The following is a 25604-nucleotide window of genomic DNA, read 5'->3' on the forward strand; positions in this document are numbered from 1 at the left end:
AACAGAAACTCAAAATATTATGTTATCTGAACCACATTAATTATTGAAGTTGATTAAATCATGAAAATATTTTTTACAGTGTAGATACAATTCACTGTTCTTGTAAAAATGTGTAAATATGTAAAGTAAAAATCCAAATAAGTACTTATAAATCTGAAAAGTAAGAATAAGTTAATTGAAAAAAAAATACATAAATGTTTTACATATTAAATAACGTTTTTTTTTTTTTTTTTTTTTTTAATTTAAATGTAAACAAATTTTTACTTTTCTTATTTATAAGTACTTCTTTGGCTTTCCCCAAAGTTTCTTCTTGAACATTTAAATACTATTTCATCCTGTCTTATTTAATCCCAAATTGTGTTTTTAATAAATCTTTATATTATTCATATCAAATAATACAACAGATATGACAATCCATATGAGATCTCCAGCAAAACATCCCTTACCCAGTTTTCAGTGGTCTTAACTCAACCTTACATGAATTTAATAAGACTATTTTGGAAACTCTTACTATCAGCCAACTGAATGAGAAAAAGGAACACGTCAAAAGCACTTACCTGTTCCAGCAGAAATGTTTGGAGATACTCGTAAGCTGCTGGTGGGCTCTGAAGGGGCGTACTGAACTCTTCACACAACCCCTGCACTCCCCTTCGAACCCTCTGAGCTTCTGTGGTGGATGGCGACGTTTTTAAGGAGCTCCATGATCATTAAGAACAACAAGGCATGTCATATGTCAGGAGCTTGCTGTTAGCCTTTTTGGGATTGGCTCTTGCAAAATCAGCTCATTGACCAATGAGAGTCCTGTAATTATGAAGAAAAGCAGCAAGAAAAAATGTTTTAACTGAACATTGACTTTTTCCCCCATTCTGCCATATACATAATCAGTTTGTGATCATTTCACATAGATCAGTTTATCTTTGAGTGCCACATTGTTCTGAATCTCTGTGTATCTCTATGTAATTATCTATTCATATGCTTCTGCTGAATATTTTTTAATAAATTAATCGAAAAATAGATTTTTAATAGACTTATTTTTGTACTGCACTTTAACAGACATTTCGACAGGTAAAATAATCTTTATGTGGTAACATCTAAATTAGTTTTGTTCTAAAAATATTTCGAGGGAACGCCTCCCAAAACTTGTGCACGAGTATTGGAACACGAGTGTTTACCACCGGCATTCACTGTGTCGTGTTAGTGGATTCATTATGTTGGACTCACCGCAGGTAACTCATAATCTGCAGTTGTTACTCCTGTCTCCTGACAAAAACATTGCGTGCGGCGCCTGTGGAGTGTGGAAAGTTACTGGAGCGCGCAGCCGTGCTCGTCTCTCACAAGGAACGTCATGGCAGTGATTGACAAGCCAGAGGGCCAATCGTTTACGCGATGATCACGTAAACGATTGGCTGATGTTTTTAAAGCCCTACCTCGTGCACAGATGATGTATATTAATATTATTCCTTTCAGTGCACCTAATAAATAGTCTTTTATCAGTTAGTAAAGACAGTTTCAAGTAATATTGCAAAAATGTATGAAACAAAACATCCTCTTTAGCACCTTTAATTACAATGAGAATTGATTATTTAAGGCATGTTTGTCATATTTGCAATTTTGCGCCTATAAAACTGACAAAATCAGCACTCTATTTGTAAAGGTATGCAAAAATATGTACAGGTGAGCTTAGCACACAAATTATTTTTAGATTTTTTTTAGAAATCTGTATACAATATTGTGTAATACAAACTAATTAAAAACCAGACCATTGCTGTTAAAAAAAACTCTCTCCAACAAGCAGATTCCTGTCAGCAGTGTTTTGAAGGTGTTATCTGGCAGTTTCTTCACACTCACTAAAGATTCCACAGCAAAAGCAGAAAGTGTCGACCACTGTCGAAACTAATGGCAACTGAAGGCCAGAAGGTTAAAGAATGCTATAAAAGATCAGAGATTACTGCTTTTTATGACCAGAACATCATTACTTTCCACTAAAACCAGCAAAAAAATGTATAGTTTTAGCTATGTGGCTGCTTTTGATTCAGAATAACATGCATCTCTGTATGTATACAGCATGGTATACTGTATGCGATTGTATGTTTAATGGTGTCCAGATCCATTCATCATGATGATGGGACAGCCGGATCAGCACGTCCAGTTACACATATATAATTAAACTTCAGGCTTGCTGCAAACAGGTGTTTTACATAGCACATAAACCTGCAATCCAACCTGGAAGCAGCTGAGCACACTAACACGATACGGCCTCATAATTTCAACATACCACATGTAGAAGAATGTGACGTTCAAAATTTCAGAACACCTGGCGCCAGAGAAGACTTTAAAATCACTTAGAAGACACGCACACAAAAAACTTGCCCTTCGCCCTATTTTGTTTGAATATATACATTATATCTACTACAGTAAAAAATTAATATCAAATCATATATCAGCCCTGTTTCTTTAAACTTTAGTTTTTTTTTTTGTAGGCCTATAACTTCTGACAGGACGAGTGTGGCATGCAAGGAAGGTCAAGGTAATAAAATTCTGAGGAGTTCTGTTTTTTATCTCCTTTTGTCTCAAGAAAGTTTTCACTTCTTCCCAGGTAACTCACCTATTTGCCTTAAAGGGTGCTATTCCTTTCCCTCCGCACATACAATGGCTCCCAAAAGCATTTAGCTATTCAAGTCACCCCTAAAGATGCACAAATGTGATTGCATTAGAAAGTACAATATCAAACCAAATAGCATTTATTTAAAAAAAAAAAAAAAAAAAAAGATCACAAACACTCTTTTCAAGCTGAATTTCACATGCTAAAACAATATAGATATCTTGTTTAAAACAGTTTCTGGCTGTCAAACACATAGTCAATGTGATGAAATACCTGTTGTTACTCTGAGATGTTGTATTATGTAAAATTATTATATTTCCAGCAACATGATTCGTAAACAGCATTTTATGGAAAACTAAAGACCTTTCTCAAAAGAACTGAGGCTTGTTTTCATAGAAATTATAACAGAAATTGTATGTATGGTACCATATAATTTACATGCCAGAAAGGACAAGTAACTAAATGTTTCATGTATAATTTCATAAATTAAATTTCATTGGATCCTGCTATATACACCGATCAGGCATTTCATTATGACCACCTTCCTAATATTGTGTTGGTCCCACTTTTGCTGCCAAAACAGCCCTGACCCGTCGAGGCATAGACTCCACTAGACCCCTGTAGGTGTGCTGTGGTATCTGGCACCAAGATGTTAGCAGCAGATCCTTTAAGTCCTGTAAGCTGTGAGGTGGGGCCTCCATGGATCGGACTTGTTTGTTCAGCACATCCCACAGAAGCTCAATTGGATTGAGATCTGGGGAATTTGGAGGCCAATTCAACACCTCAAACTCGTTGTTGTGCTCTTCAAACCATTCCTGAACCATTTTTGCTTTGTGGCAAAACACATTATCCTGCTGAAAGAGGTCATGTAAGAAATGATGTAAGAAAACGTGATTTCACCTTTCATTACTCCATGGTCCAGTTCTGATGCTCACATGTCCACTGTTGGTGCTTTTGGCGGTGGACAGAGGTCAGCATGAGCACCCTGACTGGTCTGTGGACGTTTTGTGGCATGTTTGATTTTTATTTTGGCCCTAAGACACAAATCACACCACATTAAACCACTCACTTCATAAAGAAATGCAGTGGTTGTAAAAACATCTCCTGCTGGGCCTGAACCTTTAAACGACCACCAGACGCAGAATTATGGAAGAGGTTCTTTTTAATTGTTTCAGTATGTTTAGCCATAATGTTGTATCCATTCAGAAGCTGTTTGTTCATTCTAAATCATGAATGTGTTTGATATTCTTTTTATCTGCTTTAATCATGAAATGCTTTAATTTCGTGCTGTTCATAGTGATGTTAGTTACCAAGCATAAATCATACAGATTGAAACATGACTATTTTGTTCATGCTGACTTGAGGAAATGTATGGTGATGTATGGATGGAGTGCTTTACAGGTATGAGTAAATCACCTGGTGTCAGATTTATGAGGAGGACTGTGCCTCCCCTTTACCTGGTAAACCTGCAAACTTGAAAATACCAGTGAGAATACATTTATTGTATGTGGTAATCATGCATTTGATAATTAACTATACACTGAGGTACAAAAGTCTGAGATCATTAGTGTTTATCATTTTAATTTAATATATAGTTTTTTAAAAATAAAATTTATAATTTATGTATTAGCATTACAATATGAAAATGTCCTATATAATGTCTTAGTATTTATTAGATTCCCCTATTGCTTTTGATGATAGCAGCACTCAAACCTCTTATATTTCTTCAGTTTAACCTCATAATTTCTTAAAGCATTGTTTATTTCCAAGTTTAAATGAAGCGGAAAAGAATCCCAGATTTTTAATGTAAAATTTGAACCTCATTGTATATGTTTTGACCCCGTTTGGAATCTTTTCAAAGTCACTTCAGATATATTTCACTCAACCTCATTCATAAAAAAGAGAGAAACCACTGTCTTTGAATCATATGGTTTTAATTACATTCTTGAGATTGTTTATAACTATATTTTGATTATTTTTCTTCCGCTCTGACAGACAAACTTGCACAGGCATATAAGTCGATCATATGTGCGTGGCAGCTATCTAATAAGAGAGATATATAGGAATAAATAATATTTTTAAATTAAAAAAAAATGATCAAACTGACACCTGATTAGAATCAATTTTAGATAGCAGTCATAGTGAGTGGCAGAAATTCATATTCAGCTACGTTATTATAGAAAGCGGTTGATACATCTCAAAACAAAATTCATAATACATCAGTAGTTTGTTAGAAACATTAAATTTAGATACACACCAAGCACCACACTGTGAACAGAAACAGTCCTGGCTATATGTGCCACTGTACTTACATTGATGAAAAGGCAGTTATGAATAATAGGTAAATTGATAAAAGACTACTTTCTCACAGAAAGCAAATAATGATCCCCCAAAGAGACATTCTGATTTATGTGATAGATTGTTTTTAGGGATTAAATACATTTTCCATGTTACCTTTTACTGAAAATGAATATTAATGTTATTTGTGTATGTTAAAGAGATAGATTACCCAAAAATGAGCATTACTTACTCACCCTCATGTCATTCAAAACTTGTGTAAATTTTTGTGGAATACAAAAGAATACATTTTGGAGATGTTTCAATTGATTTTATCTATAAAATGAAAGACAGTGGTGCCCAAAGCAAAATTAACCTTTGTGCGACCTTATGGACATTTTTGTCTTTTTTTTTTTTTTTGCCTATGTTAATGCCAACTACATAAATTTTGGCACAGGAGTGTATTTTTAATTGGAATTTTACTATTTCACCCCCATTTCATTTAAAAAATCTATTTGTACACAAAATAGTTCCTCTCAGGACCTTTTGAATAAAAATTTCCCCATTGCAATGTTTAATCCCAGGGTTATTTAACTATAAAATGTTGTAATCTTTGGTAATAGGCTTTCATTTAGATGGCAAGGCTTCAAAATTTTAATTTTTACTATTTTTCACCAGATGGTGCCATTTTCTCAGGTTCGGCCTATAAAGCAAATACTCACTGAAAAACTCTGTGTATACCAGTGGAGTTTTGCTGGCATCTATTGGGGAAAATGTGGTACTGCACCCAAACAAAATCTTACTGAAAGCTAATTTTTTGAGATATCAACCTCAAATTTGGAACACAGCTTGTTTAGATTTATGGCTTTGATTTATGGATTTGACACGCACATTTTTGTCCACTATGGACCTATGTGTAACTTTTTTTTTCATTGACGCACAAGGGTTAAACACCACTGATGACAGAATATTTATTTTTGGGTAAACCATCCCTTTAAGCACTATTTGATGAATATTTATATGAATATAAAACAATCTGTTCAACTTTGGTGCCTATGTGCTCTAGTTCCTAGTTGGTTCACTCTAAAGGAAGGTGCAAATAGAAACAAACATGACTATCCATGCAAAGGTTTACACTAAGACCACCGGCTTTTCAAAAATCCTTCATGAAAAAATACAAAAAAAAAAATTAGAAAACAAAATATTTTGAATAAAAATACATTTTCACCACATGTGTACTTCATTAGAAGATGTTTCTGTTTGCTTAAGTGCTGTCCTGATTGTCAGTTAGTGGGAGGCCCTTTCTCTTTGGCCATTAAGCTTTTTTTTTCTTTTCTTTCTTTCTTTTTTTTTTTTTTTTAAGGGAGAAATGATGTGAAGTTAAATAGAGAAAAATATTTGGCAGCAAAATATGGAGTATCCTGCATCTACCAGCCCTTTAACAGCTAAACTAATGACATTACTCTGGTCCATAACCCTCTGGTCATTGGCGGGTTGGAGGTTACAGGAAACATTGTGAAAATTATTTCCTCCAATGACCCTCTGAGATGGAGCTACGCCAAAACCAGCCACTATCACATTCCCCGTGAAATACACAATTAACCTCTCTTCCATAGATTGACTTTGTTTTTATAGCAAAACAACCGAATCACACCGGCAAAGTAAAACAATGGAATACCTTCATTACTCTGGACCTTGCCCTGTAAACCCAACATTTATCCTTCCACCCACATCCCATCACAGAGGGAAGCGGACGCCCCTCTGAAAAAGATCAGGGGCGCCCCAGTAGTTTGGACAGAAAGCCTGAAGTAGGTTTGCTAGATTTAGACGGATCTGCACGGCTCGCCCGGTCCAGCCCCAGCTCGCCTTCCAGCTGTTCCAGCTCTGATTGGTCCAACAACTCAAAGTCCTCCGCCTCGCTGTCTGATTCCTCGTCCAGGGCCTGGACCAGCGCAGGCGCTACCGCCGCCTCCAGGCGTTCCTGCATGGCCGCGGTGACTGCTGCCGTAATTACGTCTCCAGCCAGCCTCTGCACAACCTCTAAGGCCTGGACCGCAGGTTCCTCCTCTGACTGTGTGGACCCGACTCTGCTGGGATGGGCTGGAGGGGTGGGCATCCCAATGCTCAGGTCTTCACTGTCCTCTCCGTTCGTCACCAAGCCATTGTCCAGGGAGGGAAACTCTGGTAGTCCACCGGTGAAGACCTCCTCGTCCCCTTTACATCAAATAAATAATGTAGAAAATACATTTAAAAAAAAATGAAAACTGAAATTGACATTCAAATGGAATAATTTGTCTAATATCTAAAATTCAAATGTCATGAAAACTCTATAATATTTTAAATTGCTATATACATATTAATATGAAATAATAATAATAATAGATAATACTTAAAGACCGGCTATAATATATGAAGAATGGCTTTCTAATATAGAAGCCTGGCATACATTTTATTAATAATCATTTATGTTTTAATTTATTTTCATAAATACCATATCAAAACTATAGGAAAAACAGTAATACTGTTAAATATTTTAATTAAAATACCTTATTTGTGTTTAATATATTTTAAAATAATCTTCAGTGTCACATGATCCTTCAGAAATCATTCTAATATGCTGATTTGCTGCTCAGGAAACATTTACTATTATTATTATTAATGTTGACAACAGTTGTGTCGCTTAATATTTTGGTGGAAACTGTGACATTTTTTTTTTCAGGATTCTTTAATGAACAGAAAGTGCCAAAGAACAGCATTTATTTGAAATAGATTTTTTTGTAACAGTATAAAAATCTGCACTTTTGATCAATTTAATGCATTTATTTTCAAGGTGAACGATGCTGCTGAGCATAAATTTCTGTAAAAGATAAGGGAGCTTACCCTCAGAGTTCTCTGTCTGAGGTGTGTTTCCCTCTGAAAGATTAAAGGTGCCATTGTCTGTCCACGTTACTTCAGAAACCTCTGTGTCTGATATAGAAAGCTCTTTGCACACAGTGGAGTCCATCTGTAATAGATCTCTCAATATCAGCAATATCACACATAGACAGGACATCGATATATTATGTATATTATATTATAGCCATATCATAAAACCCTACTAGTCTTCAGTGGCACATGATAAGAGTGTATAGGTGTGACAATGCACTGACCTTGGGGAAAAGTGCAGACAGATCTGCTTCAATGCTCTCTCTTTCGGCTTCTGACTGGAGTATCCTTTTCTCTGGAAAAGAGAGGGAATATGGAAAATGCAATTTAGGAATGACTTATAAGTTTAAATAAATATTTTGTTTAAACTGGAAATGAATCATTAAAAAAATACTTCAGTGTAGTTGAGAAATTAAAAAAAGGGCTTTGTTTTATGTTTATTAGCGTATCGCTGTTAGCTTAGCAACATGCTAATGCCAAACTCAAAGAGGGTATGCAACAACGTCACTTTCCCGCCGAAAGCGCGCTCCCTCAGCTGGACTGAGAGGCAAAAGAACCTGCTGCATGACTGGATTTAATAGAGGAAACTGCGAAAACGTGACTAAAACTAACGAATTACACTAAAGGTTGGACTCGAAAGTGTTCCTTATATAACATGTCAAATAAACCTAATCCATGGATGTTGACATGCAGTCAGGAGTCGTGTTTCCTGACATTTATATGTGCCTGATTTCGACGGTGGGGAAAAACAAAGCAAATCTGCCTGTGAATATTTTATATGACTCCAATATCGGTAGGTCTAAATCCGAGTAATCACTTATATCAATGTTATATCGTCATATTGTCCAGCCTTAAAACATATATAGTTTTATAGTATAGTTTTTGTCAGTGTTGTTTATTTAAAAACACCAAATTATGCAGAATATAGGATGGCAAATATTTAATTGATGAGTTGTCAACATAATATAACGTATAACAATACAATATATACGGTATGATTTTACCTCAAAATCCAACAATTTGACACAAAATGATAACTGCAAATCCATGTTTCTCTGCTGGAGTCCAGCTGTTTCTGTGAATTTCAGTGATCCATTTGCTTATTTTTCTGTTGCTTTCTGCAGTTTTTAAATATGTACCTCAGGTTTTGTGTCAAAGCTATTTGTACAGTCAATCAAAAAGTGTTTTGTGCGTTTTTCGCGACATTCACGCTGAAAACAAACGTTGCCGCTCAGTCTTTTGCCACTCAGTGGACGTGACCGCAGTCCTAACGGTCGACGGTGACGTCACGTGCATACCCTCTATTATAAGTCTAGTACTATATTTGTGCTTTTAATTTTAAGTTAACAATAACAGTTTCCATGAAGGTTAGGATGCTGTCTCTACACAGCTCAGTAGGTTTTGAAACAGAGCTGTAGCCTCTCTAGTCAAACAAAGAACTGGAAATAATGTAGAATTCAGAAATGTAAAGACGCTTTGCGTGTGAATGTATTTGATACCTACCATGATTCTCTTTGATTTTCTGAATAAACTCGCCCACTCCAAAGTCCAGTTTCTGCAGAACTGGTTCCAACCACATCCCAAACTCATGTGACGACACCAAAGGCCAGAGAAAAATGCCCAGCACTGCAGTAAACAGATGTACAAACTATTAATGTAGGTGTCACTACCAGTGTGTTTATGAACCTGCTGACTGCTAGGAGGAAAGAGAAACCAGAGACTGAGTGAGAATGTCGTCCTGGTTACATTACTAGGAACCCACTGTCACATGACAAACGGACTGTTGGATGTTCTCGAGTGTGCTGGAGGTAAATCCAGGAAAGGGTCTGCTCTCCTCAGCCATTAGTAGCATGGTTACAATCATTTGTATGGAAACTTAAATGAAAAGGTAGGACAAAAACAATTGATACGCATCTTTTTTGTGTATGTAGGTACTAACTTACCACTTACCTAAGATGTATGAAATAACAACCCCTGGAATGTAACGTCCAAGTATTGCCAGAAAAGAACACATACTGCACACCAGAAGACAGAACTGCAACGACACACAAATTCACAACATCTTAGTTCACTTGAAATGGATGGATGACATGAAATACTTTTGGAAAGTTAATATTACCTGCAATGTGACATGCTATACTCGATCTAAAACTATTCTAGACAGCATTTTGCTAATTCTTTTATAATTATTATACATTCAGCTTTTATGAGCTCATATTAGGATTATATTGAATACTGTGAAAAAAATAAATTATTATTTTAAAACTAATATTAATATTTAAACTAAAAATATTATTATAAATATAAAACATCTTAATTAATATTAAATTAAAATGAAAATCAATGTTAAATTATAATATTAATTACTAAGACTACTGTAGGACCGTTAAAAAATGAACTACTGAAGGCAAAAAGGTGGAAATGTAGAAGAAACTGACACTTACCAAAGATATAGTTTCCCTTATACATTTATACAATCTTGATGTTGATGTAAAAAAGAACATGTTATGTGTCATCTACTCAAATCCATCCATACCTTGCCTGGATTCTGCTGCTTAAAAGAGGAAGTCTCCTCAATGAATAGCTTGAGGCTTGTCCAGAAGTCTGTGAATGGAGATCCTGGTCCTGACTTGCCCTCCTGGGCAGAATCAATGACCTCCCAGCTACAATTAAAAAGATCAGAGATGATCATTAATGTTGAACCAGAAGACTGACCCTTTTTGAAACAGCACTTCATTCATTCATTCATTCATTCATTCTTTTAATTATCACTACATATCTGTTAAACACATTTACTGCAATATACATATGAGTGGCCTCCTTTCAGCCTCTGAAACTATGTTATATGACATCCTACAAAGAATGTTTAAATCCATGTTTTGGAGAATGGAAAGGATTCATTTAGACCTTAAGGCTTAGTCATGCCAATCAGTGGAATTGTGTTATGTTGCACAATCTGAACATTTATAGGTGACATAAATACACTGATTAGATCACAGTCAATGTCTCGATTTGACAAAATCATGTTTTTAATAAATAGATGTCAGTGTCTTTAACATTAGCTATACAGACAGAATCTAGCGCTATCGGCGTGAACGCTGCATGTGTGAAATAGTTCACAGTCTGAGTGACGATTGCAGAAATGTACAAAAGGATTCTTCTCACTTTTAACTACAATGGGTTCATGAGATAACTAAAACTGAGTCAACCTGAAAATACCTGATTTATATATAAGGGAATTATTGCACATTGAAATGCTTTGGGTATTTGTGGGTTCATCTTATTTTGCCATTTACAAATTACATATTAATGGATTTATAGGTCTTTAACCAATGGCCTACATTAACAAACATATCATTAATCACATAAATGACTATTCTTTAAGTCCGTTGGGGTCAAAGTTAGACACTTTGGTGAGATTAAAACACATTTGACGCTATATGAAAATTTTACATTAAGTTAGTTTTAGGCCTGGTTTCACAGACAGGGCTTAGCTTAAGCCAGGATTAAGCCTTAGTTCAATTAGGATATTTAAATAGCTTTTATAAAAGTACACTAGAAAAAAACATTGCTGGCAATGACACTGAAACAGCTCAAACATGCATTTTAGTCTAGGACTAGCTTAAACCTCGTCTGTGAAACCGGGGGTTAAAGTTTTAAAAGCCTAGCAAATATTTCTTCGGTAAACATTTGGCTTTCAGTGACTTTTAGAACGGGCATCTGAGAATTTCTTGGCACTAGATAAGAATCTATTAACAGGCAGCCTGTTAATGCCCTTTATCTCTGGTTATGCGCCCCTACTCTTGTCCCCTCACAGCTGACGCCCTATATTTCCCATCACCTGAACAAACCAAACAACGCCACCTAGAGTAGGTAAATGTGTCGAAACTTTTCAAACAGATCGACCCCAAACGTAAGCAAAAAAAACTGCTACACATAACCCAAGCAATTAGGCCGCCTCCTACAGATCAGCTCGAACTGTGTTTCCTCCAAAAGGTCATAAACCAGTCCCCTCCAACATTTCAGAGACATGTTTCCCCACCGGAGGTTTCCTATTAAACAGGGCGCATGGGGTGCATGTGACTATGAGGCAACAGAGCTCACATTAGCATTTCACCATACAAGAGAAAGTGCCAGAGAAAGTGAAGCTCAGGCTTGCCCAACCCAGACCAGAGCTGACGACTAGAGATCAATGAGGTGTAATACTCATATGACACTTGTAAACGTATGATGAGGTTTCATGTCATCTTTTGTTACATGTTTTCGGGAAATCTGGTTGTTGACTGACGTCATGTGGTGTTTGATAGTTAACACTATTTGATATCATACTGCATGGTAAATATGTTGCTTAGTATTATTATTATGTGCAAGCCAAAACAAAAGTTAAAGTATGCTGTCTCTAGCAAGCCTTAAATCTTTTAAAACCAAAACAAATATGTAGAAAAGCCTCTCTAACAACAGGTGATTCTGAAAACCAAACCGCTGGACTAGCTGACTCCCATGCTAATCGCTAAAAACAACACAGAAAGCTACTTGTCTGACACTCAAACAGGCCCAGTAACAGGGCACTAAAATAGCCCAAAACAAACAGCTGAGGAATGGCAGTTAAAATCCACAGTGTCTCTTAATTTGTAAAATAAGGGCAGGAGAAACACTAGCATTGTTAATTGCAGTATTTTAACAATGCTATTAGCCTGTCTGTGGTTGTGTCCACTTAAACCTCACCACACATGACTGACATGTTCCATTGGTGCGTGGCATACATGCACGTATCAATACCTATAAAGTCCTTGGGACAATCAACATGAAATTCCCCCTTGCAAATGTTCCAAAACAAGGGCCGCCATGGAGACCGCACGACTCCAGATGCATCTGATACACGATGACTGACATTTATAATAATACAGAACAAGCTCATATCAGAAACATGACACATCTAAGTGCAATGTAAGTAATATTAAAACTATATTCTTCAAAGACAAGTGTTAATTAATAAAACATATTTTTAAAAAGACAAAATATATATTCAAGTCATACGAGATATATAAAATTGGCAGCTTAATTCTGATGCTTAGTATTCAAAGAGTTAATATCCACTCTTTGTGCCAGTTTCTTCAATACAGTTTTTTGTTTTTTTTACCTCAATGCTGGTCCATGGTCTTCAGCCATCATCTCAAAAGCTCTAGGTTTCAACATGAAATGCGTTCAGAAGGTAAGTCAGAAGGTGAGTGTGTCAGTGATAAGTTCCAGAGTTCAGACAGAGTCACAAATGAAGTGTTGCATGAACCACATGAGCTAGTGTTTATGTTGATCAAGGCCTGAGCTTCACTATTTCAACTAGTCAGGTCTAAAAATACCAGAGTCACATAGCATTCCACAAGCAGGCATCAGACAGACAGCGCTGGGGCATGAACACACACACGTACAAACACTTCATATAATACCCCCTTAATACCCCCACTTCACAGAATGAGACCCTCTCTGAAGAGTATTTAGAATGAGACAATTTTTCTCACTGAAAAATGATCTCCATACAGGTACATGAGTATCATTTTTAGTGCAAAGCTACCTCTTTTCACAGATTAAGCCAGGATTAGGCCTTAGTTTAATTAGGACATTTAAGAAGTTTTTATAAATTTGCCTTAGAAAAAACATTACTGGTGTGCATCTTGAGACAAAACAATGACACCGACATATTTTAAGATATATATATTTTCAGTTAAAACCTCAAACATGCATTTTAGTCTGGGCTTGTCTGTTCTTCTCATCGATTTATGATGATTTAGGGTTTCATGATGATATAAAATCTTATACTACTGAAAAACATTTATTTATAAATTAATTATATTGTCAATATAGAACTCCATTGGTTCACCATGTTAGGTAAATACGATATACGGCACATATCGTATTAAAAAAAATGAAAATAACGCTCACTAGCAAACATTAAGACTATATAATGAAGGCAGATTTCAACAGAAATGTTTTGCAGGGCAAGGGTGTTATTTATAAATGTTCATATGGGGCAGGTTGTCACATTTCCATTGCTTTTTTTACATTATTAATTAAAATTATTTTTCATAAACGTCTGTTTGGGGCAAGTTTTCACCTTTTTTAAAAAAAAAAAATTATAATATAAAATTAATATAAAATTATACAGTTTATTAATTAAATGCTTATTTTTCACAAATATTCATTTGGGATAGGTTGTCAAATCTTTATTAATACAAATTATTTATTTAAATATTTATTTTTCACAAATGGGGCAAGTTTTCATATGTTTATTGTTTTTTTTTTGGTAACACTTTACAGTAAGGTTCATTAGTTATTAACTAACATGAACTAACAATGAGCAATACATTTGTTACAAATGTATTTATTAATCTTTGTTAAAAGTTAGTTCATAAAAATCCAGCTGTTTGTTGCTTGTTCATGTTAGTTCACATTGCATTAACTAATGTTAACAAATACGACATTTGATTTCCATATTGTATAAGTAAATGTTGAATTGAACATTAACATAATAAATGCTGTAAAATATATTGTTCATTCTTAGTTCATGTTAACTAAAGTAGTTCAGCTCATGAAACCTCATTTTTCATTACATGGGTTTTAAAAAGGTATAAAATCAATAATTTATTAAAATATTTATTGGCCAAAACAATGGTTTTCTATTTTTGTACATTTTACATTTGCCATTTCATCTTTTAACAATCGTTTTATTGTTTAAATTTTGCTGAAAAGCCTATAACAGGCGGTTTAATGGCAGGTTCCACTGGGCCAGCTTACCCCACAGTATGTGACATAAATTAAATGCAATTTTCCTGGTAAATAATGGTGGATATGTTCAACAACTTTTTTTGTAAGACTTCAATGTATATATACAGAAATCAACTTTCAAAAACTACTCAGTGGAGTAAATAGTGTGAAAACTTGCCACGTCTCCCCGGTAAATACAGACAGTAATGGTCTTCTTTATTATTTATATCACTTCTTTATTTATCTCATTGTTATTTGGTCATTTGACCGTGACGAAAGCAACGTGACTGGTCAGTTGGTCAGCGAACAGCTAATACCAGTAATCTAATCATCACTCAGCCTTCCTCCAATGAGAACTCCAGTCCCTAGCCACACCCTTTGTTATTTAGTATCCTGTGATGTGACTGGCTTCTTGGTTGGGACACTCCAAAATCCCCCCCAATAAGAACGGTGAGGAAATGCAAAAAAGGATTACTATCACTCCTGAGCGCACAAATGGCTGTGTCATTCTACTCAACTTGCCACACACATGCACGCAATGGTCTGAAACATAAACTCAGGTTTCACAACATGACACCATAGGACAAAACAACCCATTAGAGCATGTGACACACTCACAATACACATAAACAAAGCATTTCACTAAAGATGACATATATTATATTAGTACAAATTATTGCACGGTGTAAAAAAATGTATATTACTAAACTTCTGTTGGAATATAAAAAAATAAAATAACAGACTTTTAAAAAAATAACACACTTTAAATGTAATGTAACGTCTATGAAATACATAAATGTAAAAATTCCTCTAAGTATAAGCAAAAAAGGTATGAGAGACTGTGCTGTATCGTGAATAAGCGGAGTGCCTGCAACCCCTTCAGCCGTGACTTATTCTGGATACAGCACCAGCCTCGAGTCCCTTATTGCTTTTAAAGCCCAAATATTAAAGCCCAAAACTTTCATGAAGTAAAATCACTAAAAGCCTTCCTTCCGCCGAAAAAAAATAGTCCCTGACCGTGAACAGCAAAAGAAGTTCCATTATTACGCCATTAGATGGCAGCAAAGACTGTCTTTATGAGTGTGTCAGTCAGTAACGAAGACTTTTATATTGAAAAGACTGAATTGTTGTGAACACGGAACAAGACGCAACTGACAAATGCTTTGACTAGTGCTGTCAGTCATGGGAAAACCCCTTAATGTTAAAAGGACCAGATAATACATCAGGCATTTAAACAGATTAATTATTATGAACATTGGACTGACCTGAAGGAAAATGCTAAATCTGAATGCAGGTAATAAACTCGCTCACTCGATCTCTTTCTCTCAATACTCTTCTACATAATACAGTAAGCTTTAATGAATAATATCAATAGAGAACATACAGTTTACTTTGCTAAGAGTGATTACTAAGGGTGTTGTGTAGTGATACACAAAACCGTTGGGTGAAGCAGTCACAGCCGCGTTTTATCGTGAATAAAACACAGAATCAAGGACAGGAACTAGCCGTTTTATAATTCAACTTTAAAACTTAAGTTCAGTTGCTGCCTCAAATTTTTAAGTATAATCAAATTGGCGGTCATTTCAACTCATTTTTTTTTAAAATCTTAAAATTGGTTAAACAATTTTGATGAGTTAAAGTAATTAATAAAACATGTTGTCATGACTTATCGATCTTATCAGTTCTTACAGAAATACATAAAGTAGGGCACAACAGAAAACTCTTTGATCCCATAGCTATGGAGAGGGGGGGGGGGGTTAGGGGCAAAGAGGTCAGAATGAAGATCCGGGCGAAGACAACTGTCTGAACAGGACTCGCATTAACAGCAGCCAGCAGAAATGAACAAGCTTAGGCAATCCAGCAGCTGTTGGTCAAGTACCCAAGGTTTTAATGAGGCCTGCCTCACATAAACACCACACTGAAGATTATTGCACTGGCATCTCACCCACTTGAGCACAATGGTGCCATTGCATTTGCAACTCCGGTCAGAGTACAGCATGGCGCAACCCAGATTGAAATAATGGAAAACCGAAGGCCAATGATAAGCAGTATTGGATAAATTCATCAAGCCTTCCACTAATCCAATACTTTAACAAATTTAGGCTGACTTTTCAATGTTCTCAAATGCAAAGATTTGATGGAAATATTGATTATATAATGGTTTTTTTTCACTTGGACACTCTTCAAACTAAATCATATATGAAAAAGGTCACCAGTTTCAAGCGGGTCAGCTGTGCTTTGTTAATTTTTAATTAGTTTGATCACACAACAGCTCCTCCACAGCAGATCTCACTGACATTTCCAAGCTCACATGACAGGCTTTATGGATTGCTGTATGTCAACAATAATGCAATTAAGAGGTATAGGACACCCTCTAGTGGTTACAGGCTGGACTGTAACTGATGAATGGAAAATGCTTAAAGGGTTAGTTCACCCAAAAATGAAATTTCTGTCATTAATTACTCACCCTCATGTCATTCCACACCTGTAAGACCTTTGTTCATCTTCAGAACACAAATTAAGATATTTTTGATGAACTCCGAGAGGTGTATGACTCGTCCATAGACAGCAATATAATCAACACTTTCAAGGTCCAGAAAGGTACTAAAGACAAAGGACTGTATTTAACAATCTCATCTCTTCTGTGTCATTCTCTCACGCTGTTTATGTCCAGCGCCTCCAGGTTCTACGTCAGAACACGGACTCATTATTGGCCAGCACCTGCACCAGCATCACACACATGCATCGTGCCGCTCACGTGATCAGCTTTGGCCAATACTGAGCCGGCATTTGGACATAAACACGGAAGCCTTCACTGTGCTTACTGCATCACCTGCATAAAGATAATGACAGGGAAGAGAAGAGATTGTTGAATAAAGTCGTTATTTTTGTTTTGTTTTTTTGCGCACAAAAAGTATTCTCGTCGCTTCATAAAATTAAGGTTGAACCACTGTAGTCACGTGGACTATTTTAATTATGTCTTTAGTACTTTTCTGGACCTTGACAATGGTGATTATATTGCCATCTATAGACGAGTCATAAACCTCTCGGATTTCATCAAAAATATCTTAATTTGTGTTCTGAAAATAAATGAAGGTCTTACGGGTTTGGAACGAAATGAGGGTGAGTAATTAATGACAGAACTTTAATTTTTGGGTGAACTAACCCTTTAATAACACCTTTATACATGCACTCAGATTTGTGCATTTGTATACTTTTCAAATGTAAGTTGATGGTTTATTTAAAAAATAAGTTTGAACAGTAGTGAATACTTTTATTCAGGACACAATAAATGGTAAAAAGGGATTTATAATATTACAAAATTCTACTTAAAGGCCATTCATCAAATAAATCCTGTACAATCCTGTAAAAACTATATCATGATTTTCCACAAAAAAATGTTTTCAACATTGATAATAAAATTCAGCTTTGCCATTACAGTAATAAAAATATTAAATTATATTTTAAAATATATTAAAATAGAAAACAGATATTTGGACTTATAATAAAATTTCACAACATTTCTATTTTTACTGTATATTTGACCAAATGCAGCAATGGTGAGCATAGAAGACTTTTGAACCGTATATTTGGTCAGAATGTCTATAAGTGCACATGCTCTAAATTTACCTGCTCGTCATACTCTTCCATAGAGCAGCTCCTATAAAGAGGAAAATAAACGTCAGTGGGATCAAATTTTGCTTCCATTCCTATGAGTAAAGTGATACATGTTAGAGTATTATGGGATGAAACAAACCCACACCTCTTGATCTGGAAAGAGCCACATCTCTCATTAGCTGTATAATCACTAAGAGAGCTACACACATGCAGATGAGGCTGAACACTCGACACGGACTGAGTGAAACAAACCTGCATGGAAGAGAAAAACAGAAACAGGTTTCCTATCTATAATCACATGCACACAATTAAAGTCAACAGACATCTATCACATTCGTATGTACTGTATAGTGCTTGTTTTTTAAGATAAATGCTATAAATCTGCCATCTTTGAAAACATTAAACAATTATACACTCGTGTTATTATTCAAGTTACCTCTTATGTAAAATCATGTGCTTTGAGTGAAACTAATTCCTAAAGGAACACCAAATTAGGCTACTACTTATACAGTCATGTTAGTTAACCGATACACTTTTTTCCTGCAATCCACAACAAGATTTCTTTCAAACTTATTTAAGCAATGAATACATTGTACGTGTAGGAAAATGCATTTGCAATTTTGAATTAAATATTAAGTTTGTCTTCAAATATTTATTCATGTTACACAAAAGAAACAATTATCACTTGCACAAAAGATACACCACTGTACTTAGAGCAATGCAACTGTAGCCAAGTCCAGTGCAAACACAGATACAGAGAAAATGGTCAAGGGAAAATGCCTTAAGCCAAAAACTGTTGGGCCTGCTGATTTAATTCGATTAAATATAGTGCATTGGAAAGCGATAAGCACTGACCCAAATTTATTAATGCAACATTTTATTCAAACTCCAAAATCATGATGTCTTCAATGAGAATATCTGCATACATAAATTCTGCATTCTAGTGATATAATATAAATATGTACATAAGGAAAATGCGCTGCGTCATATGTCTCACCAAAACGCTATATTTGTAGTTACGAAGAAAGCGGAAGTCCATAATGGTCTTTTCCAGTTAATCAGCTTTGATATACGACACAGCGGATGATTGTCTGCAGGGTGTTGGACTCCCGAAGGTTGCTCTTCCTCTTTCTCCGCCATCTCTCCTCCACCTGAGCTGAGTGATCGGGAGGAAGTCTCGCCGGCGCTCTTGCCCACCGGCTCCACCTCTGAAGCATCCGGGCCGTCGCATCCACCCTGATTAGCCATAGCAAACGAACGCGAACCCGCTCCCCTCTCCTCACGCGCACTGCCAGCTGCTATTTATTTTGTTGTTGTTTAGTCGCTGACGTCACTCAGAGGCAGCCCCGGGTTGCTGTTGGGAACTCTTACGTCATCGTTAAGTCAGCTGTGTAACTTCCACCTGCTCTAAGGTTACTAATGCATGCGGATTATTGCTCGAAATTACAGCCAAATTAATGTTTTGCTTGATTTCATTCATATTGCATGGAAATAATGCATTGTCGTCGTCGTCTTCTTCTTCTAGTTCATTATCAGCCATCATTCTAAAGTTTAAAAAATACAAATTTCATCTTGCAACTTTTAATATCTAGGTCATCTAAAATTTTATTTTTTCTAAAATACAAAATATGAATGAGTTCAATAAACTCTTTAACCACTAGGGCGCAGTGTAAATTACTGTAAATTGCTTGTTGAAGTAGTTTAGCCACTTAAATCAGTGTTTCTCAACCAGGGGTCCGTGGACCCCTAGTGGTCCTTGACATAAAGCCAGGGGGTCCTTATAAAATATCTGAATATGAATTTTTGTATATATTGACATTTGACATGTTCCCATAAAAAAAGTTAATATATGTATAATATAACTGACTATATGACTAAATATAGGACAAATCAACTAACGTAGTAGTAAATTATAGTCTATTACATTTGGTCGTCACAAAGTCATTAATGATACCAATGAGTCAATTTTATTCTGGGGTCCTTGAAGATGGTTCCAAATATGATGGGGGTCCATTACTCAAAAAAGGTTGAGAATCACTGACTTAAATTGTATTGTAAGTAGCCACTAACAATATATATATATATATATATATATATATATATATATATATATATATATATATATATATATATATATATATATATATACAGTCCAAAAGTTTGGAACCACTAAGATTTTTAATGTTTTTACCAAGGCTACATTTATTTAATTAAAAATACAGTAAAAAACTGTAATATTGTGAAATATTATTACAATTTAAAATAACTGTGTACTATTTAAATATATTTGACAAAGTAATTTATTCCTGTGATGCAAAGCTGAATATTCAGCATCATTACTCCAGTCTTCAGTGTCACATGATCCTTCAGAAATCATTCTAATATGCTGATTTGCTTCTCAATAAACATTTATGATTATTTTCAATGTTGAAAACAGTTGTGTACTTTTTTTTCAGGATTCCTTGATGAATAGAAAGTTCAAAAGAACAGCATTTATCTGAAATACAAAGCTTCTGTAGCATTATACACTACCGTTCAAAAGTTTGGGGTCAGTAAGAATTTTTATTTTAATTTTTTTGAAAAGAAATTAAAGAAATTTATACTTTTATTCAGCAAGGATGCATTAAATCAATCAAAAGTGGCAGTAAATACTAATCTAATCTAATAAAAGATTAGATTTCAGATAAACACTGTTCATTCACTCTTTCTATTCATCAAATAATCCTGAAAAAAAAATATTGTACACAAATATTTTGTACAATTGTACACATTAAATGTTTATTGAGCAGCAAATCAGCATATTAGAATGATTTCTGAAGGATCATGTGACACTGAAGACTGGAGTAATGATGCTGAAAATTCAGCTTTGCATCACAGGAATAAATTACTTTGTCAAATATATTCAAATAGAAAACAGTTATTTTAAATTGTAATAATATTTCACAATATTACTGTTTTTACTGTATTTTTAATTAAATAAATGTAATCTTGGTGAGCAGACGAAACTTATTTTAAAAACATTAAAAATCTTAGTGGTTCCAAACTTTTGGACCGTACTGTATATTTATGTATATATATTATATATATATATATATATATATATATATATATATATATATATATTTTTTTTTTTTTTTTTTTTTTTTTTTAATGTCTAAAACATCTGCTGTTTAAAGTTGTGGTGCTTTTGAGAAAGTGAATGTCATTGGTTAATAGCTGACAAGACTGACAGCTGCTAACACTCATACAAGATTTTTATCTTGGTTGTAAGGTCAGAGCTAATTTTAACACTAGTTATGAAAATGTTTGACTGAAAGGTATTTAAAATATGTTATTGATCATTACTGCAGTATTCAGAACACAGACTTGACTTTTCAGGTGCTCAAATCTTAGTAAAAAAAATATATATATAATTTTTATTTAAACGTATTATTCCTGGCAGCCTTAAATAATTTGTACCATATTAAGGCAAAAACTACATTAATAAGTATAAAAGTATTAGCTCACTTTAAAATTAATATTATCCCAAGATTTTCTCTCAAGCCATCCAGGTGTATAGATTTTCTTCTTTCTGATGAACACAATCGGAGTTAAATAAGAAATATCCTGATGCATCCAAGCTTTATAATGGCAGTGAACCGGATCAACGAGTTTGAAGCTCAAGAAAGTGCATCCATCCATCATAAACATGTGCTCCACATGGCTCTGGAGGGTTAATAAAGGCCTTCTGAAGTGAATCGATGTGTTCGAGTAAGAAAAATATCCAAGTTAAAAAGTAAAATATCTAGCTTCCACCAAACCGTCTTCCATATTCAACTTAGGAAGAAAGTGTAAAACTCTCGCTGTTCAAAACGCTTATGCTACGTTCTACACCTTCCCTATTCAACTTACGAAAAAAGTGTAACTGACAACTTTTTTTGTAATCTGAATACAGTAGGCGGTCTGGGGGAAGCTAGATTACTATATATTACATATGGATATTTTTCTTACACAAGTGCATTACTTTGATTCAGAAGGCCTTTATTATCCCCCGGAGCCGTGTGGAGCACGTTTATGACGGATGGATGCACTTTCATGAGCTTCAAACTCGTTGATCTGGTTCACTGCCATTATAAAGCTTGGATGCGTCAGGATATTTATTAAAGGTGCTAAAGAGGATGTTTTGTTTTATACATTTTTGCAATATTACTTGAAACTGTCTTTACTAACTGATAAAAGACTATTTATTAGGTGCACTGAAAGGAATAATATTAATATACATCATCTGTGCATGAGGTAGGGCCTTAAAAACATCAGCCAATCGTTTACGTGATCATCGCGTAAACGATTGGCCCTCTGGCTTGTCAATCACTGCCGTGACGTTCCTTGTGAGAGACGAGCGCGGCTGCGCGCTCCGGTAACTTTCCACACTCCACAGGCGCCGCATTCAATGTTTTTGTCAGGAGACAGGAGTAACAACTGCAGATTATGAGTTGCCTGCGGTGAGTCCGACATAATGAATCCACTAACACGACACAGCGAATGCTGGTGGTAAACAAACACTCGTGTTCCAATACTCGTGCATGAGTTTTGGGAGGCGTTCCTTTGAAATGAGCTGTGAAGGAGGGGGGTTGTTACACATGCGCTCATTTCAAAAACTCAGTAACAGTCTTTGGATTCTCCGTCGATGAAAAAAATCCTCTCTGTCACCTTTAATATAACTCCGGTTGTGTTCATCAGAAAGAAGAAAGTCATATAGGATGGCTTGAGGGTGAGTAAATCTTGGGGTAATTTTCATTTGAAAGTAAACTAATCCTTTAAAGCAATTATATTATTTTGAAGTGCGCACTTATGAGATACAGTAAGTTAATATCATGATTTCAAATGTTACTATTACCCCTAACCACATTACCCTATCTCTTCAGCATTTAATCAGTGGCAGTGTTGTGAAACTCCAAAGCAATCATTTTTGTACATTTGAAAAAGGAAATAGGTAGCTTGCTTAGTCATACAGGCATAGACCGAATTCCACTGGTCAGGTTATGTGTGCCTCGCCAGTCACATATAAAGGGCTTGTGCTCTATAATAAATCAGAATATAGCAGACAAAGTATTATGTTTGGAAAGAAATGTCAATCAAATGTCAGTGAAATCTCATTTCACATGGTAAAATTTCAGTAATACCTTGCATTGAGAGACAAGCTCAGTGAACAGCAATGACCTAATTTCTAATGTTGCACAGTGAACTGTGTACTGCTGACCTGGCTGGTATTCAAAATTACAGCTTGAAACAAGTTTCAAATAAGTTTCAAATGTTTTATATTATTGTTTATTCTAAACGTAAAGTAATTCCAAACTAATGTCCTCCTTTTTTGGAACAGCATTGCATTGAGCAAGCAAAATCAGCACCAGAAAGTGTGGAGCTACTAATTGGACTGAATTTCAGTGGCAACAAAAGCCCTGGCTAGAAAATTCCAGCCCTGGTTTTACAGGGCCTGCTTTGTTGCTGCAGTGTTTGTTCTCTACTGCTGTGTTAACAGTTATCTTTTCGGTAGTGGCCTCTCCCCACCCTTCCACACTGTGCATGAAATGTTCCTCAGCACAAACCCGTCTAGAGCCTCTGTGGCACAGTGCAGGAGATGCTCCGTTCTGCATAGGACACTATCCAGACACCAGGACCGGCCCAGCAGCTGCCTCCCAACCATGTTCCCGCACAGCTTTGATTACAACCAGCCGATGAGAAAGCGTTGAGAGGTAGGAGACATGATGGGACAGCTCCCGGAGGATGTGGTGGGTGGCTTCACCTCAGAGGAACTGGAATGCAAGATCTGCTACTGTGCTTACAGCCTGTCAAGACGACGGCCCAAGGTTCTCAAGTGCTGCCATTGTCTGTGTGCCAAGTGCCTTGCAAAAATCCTTGATTTAGGTGAATCCTCTCCGAATACAGTTGTATGTCCGTTCTGCCGCTACATCACGGACCTTCCCGGAGAAGTTGTGGATAGTCTACCAGATGAGTATAACCTGGTGTCAGCGCTTCTGTCCGTCCAGGCACGGAAACACCAGAACCTGAATGACACCCAAGGCGAGATTCTCCTCAGTCCCAGACACCTCAACTCCCTGGTGGGACACTCTGCTTCAGCTTCCCCCACCTCGATTCGTTCCAATTACGTGGTGATCACCATTATGGAGCCTCGGCAGGAGTCTGTTACTCCAGCCCTGGGTAGGGATTACCGCTCTTCCAGTCTGGACTCCATGGCCTCCATTACCAATAGATGGACAATGTGGAACTGTGCGGCCCTGTTGTGCCAGACCTCAGCGCGAATCCTGGTCTGGCTGCTGGGGCTGCTGTACTTCAGCTCACTGCCTCTAGGTGTCTACCTGCTAATCATGCAGCATACCACAACGGGGGTGTTGATGGTCAGTCTGGTACCTATCAGTCTTCTCATTGTCATGGTGTACGGCCTTTGCCAATGCCTCTGTCGTGAGTTTTGGGACTGTGTGCCACCATAATGACCAAAGCAATAAGTGTAACTGTTATATTTGATGATTGGATGCGCTAATGCCGATTTGTTGAAACTAGTGAATTCTCCTGCTCATGGATAAACAATGTAGAAAATACAAACAATAAAAGTGCACAGATTTAATTCAGTATCATACAAATCAACAGTGTTGGGGGAAGTTACTTTTAAAAGTAATGCATTACAATATTGCGTTACTTAAAAAAGTAACTAATTGCATTCGTTACTTTTTATGAAAAATAATGTGTTACATTACTTTTGCGTTACTTTTTCTCACCTGGGCTGGGCTTGCTTGTTTGTTTTTTAATAACAACAAAAAAGTTCTATTTTTGGCAAATGTTAAGTTACTTTCACACCAAAAGTGGAATGAATAAGCCGCAGGCTGAAGGTAATGCATATTTACACCTGTTCAGTAGAGGGCGCCGCTCAAACAACCTTTTCAGCTGTTCTGCCATTCTGGATTAAAGAAGAATAGGATACAGGAGAAGGAAGTTCACACTCGTATTTCTAAATCTAATCTGAAGTAATTTTTGCTTATTAGTATGATTGAATTGGATCATTGAATGTCAGCAGCAAAGACATTGGTTAATAAAGTGAGATTAAATACATAAAGTATATTTTCTGTAATTTAAATTATCTAATTATTACAGGTTTGCATACATTTCTGAGATTGCATTTCACTGTTTTTATTCATTCTGAGGAATACTGAATGTTTTCGTGCAAGTGAGATGAGTAAATGCAAGTTTATATTTAGTCTAGAACTACAATAACCATCAGGTTCACACAGCGCACACAACACCTCTGCACTTTATTTCTCTCAACATGGGGATAGGAGAGCTGTCAGTCAGTGTAACTTGTGTTACTTATTTGAAAAAGTAACTTAGATTGAATTAAATTGAAAAAGTAATGTGTTACTTTTCTAGTTAC

General features: G+C 35.8%; 2 protein-coding genes across 2 annotated transcripts; one reads left to right on the top strand and one right to left on the bottom strand.

Moving 5' to 3' along the window:
• Positions 1-4943: 4943 nt before the first annotated feature.
• On the bottom strand, positions 4944-19444 carry retreg1 (reticulophagy regulator 1). Its single transcript, XM_067363577.1, has 9 exons — positions 19179-19444; positions 18327-18433; positions 18194-18224; positions 10341-10467; positions 9755-9839; positions 9308-9430; positions 8029-8099; positions 7760-7883; positions 4944-7093 (listed from the first exon to the last, which is right to left on the bottom strand). The coding sequence occupies exons 1-9, from the start codon at positions 19427-19429 to the stop codon at positions 6651-6653; spliced, it is 1362 nt and encodes a 453-aa protein (XP_067219678.1). The 5' UTR covers positions 19430-19444; the 3' UTR covers positions 4944-6650.
• A 4478-nt stretch (positions 19445-23922) lies between these two features.
• On the top strand, positions 23923-24669 carry rnf182 (ring finger protein 182). The gene has a single exon (XM_067364009.1). It carries the CDS (start codon positions 23923-23925, stop codon positions 24667-24669), a length of 747 nt encoding a protein of 248 aa, XP_067220110.1.
• The last annotated feature ends 935 nt before the right edge of the window (positions 24670-25604 follow it).

This window comes from Chanodichthys erythropterus, chromosome 16 (genome assembly GCF_024489055.1).
Source record: "Chanodichthys erythropterus isolate Z2021 chromosome 16, ASM2448905v1, whole genome shotgun sequence".
NCBI classification, from domain to species: Eukaryota; Metazoa; Chordata; class Actinopteri; order Cypriniformes; family Xenocyprididae; genus Chanodichthys; species Chanodichthys erythropterus.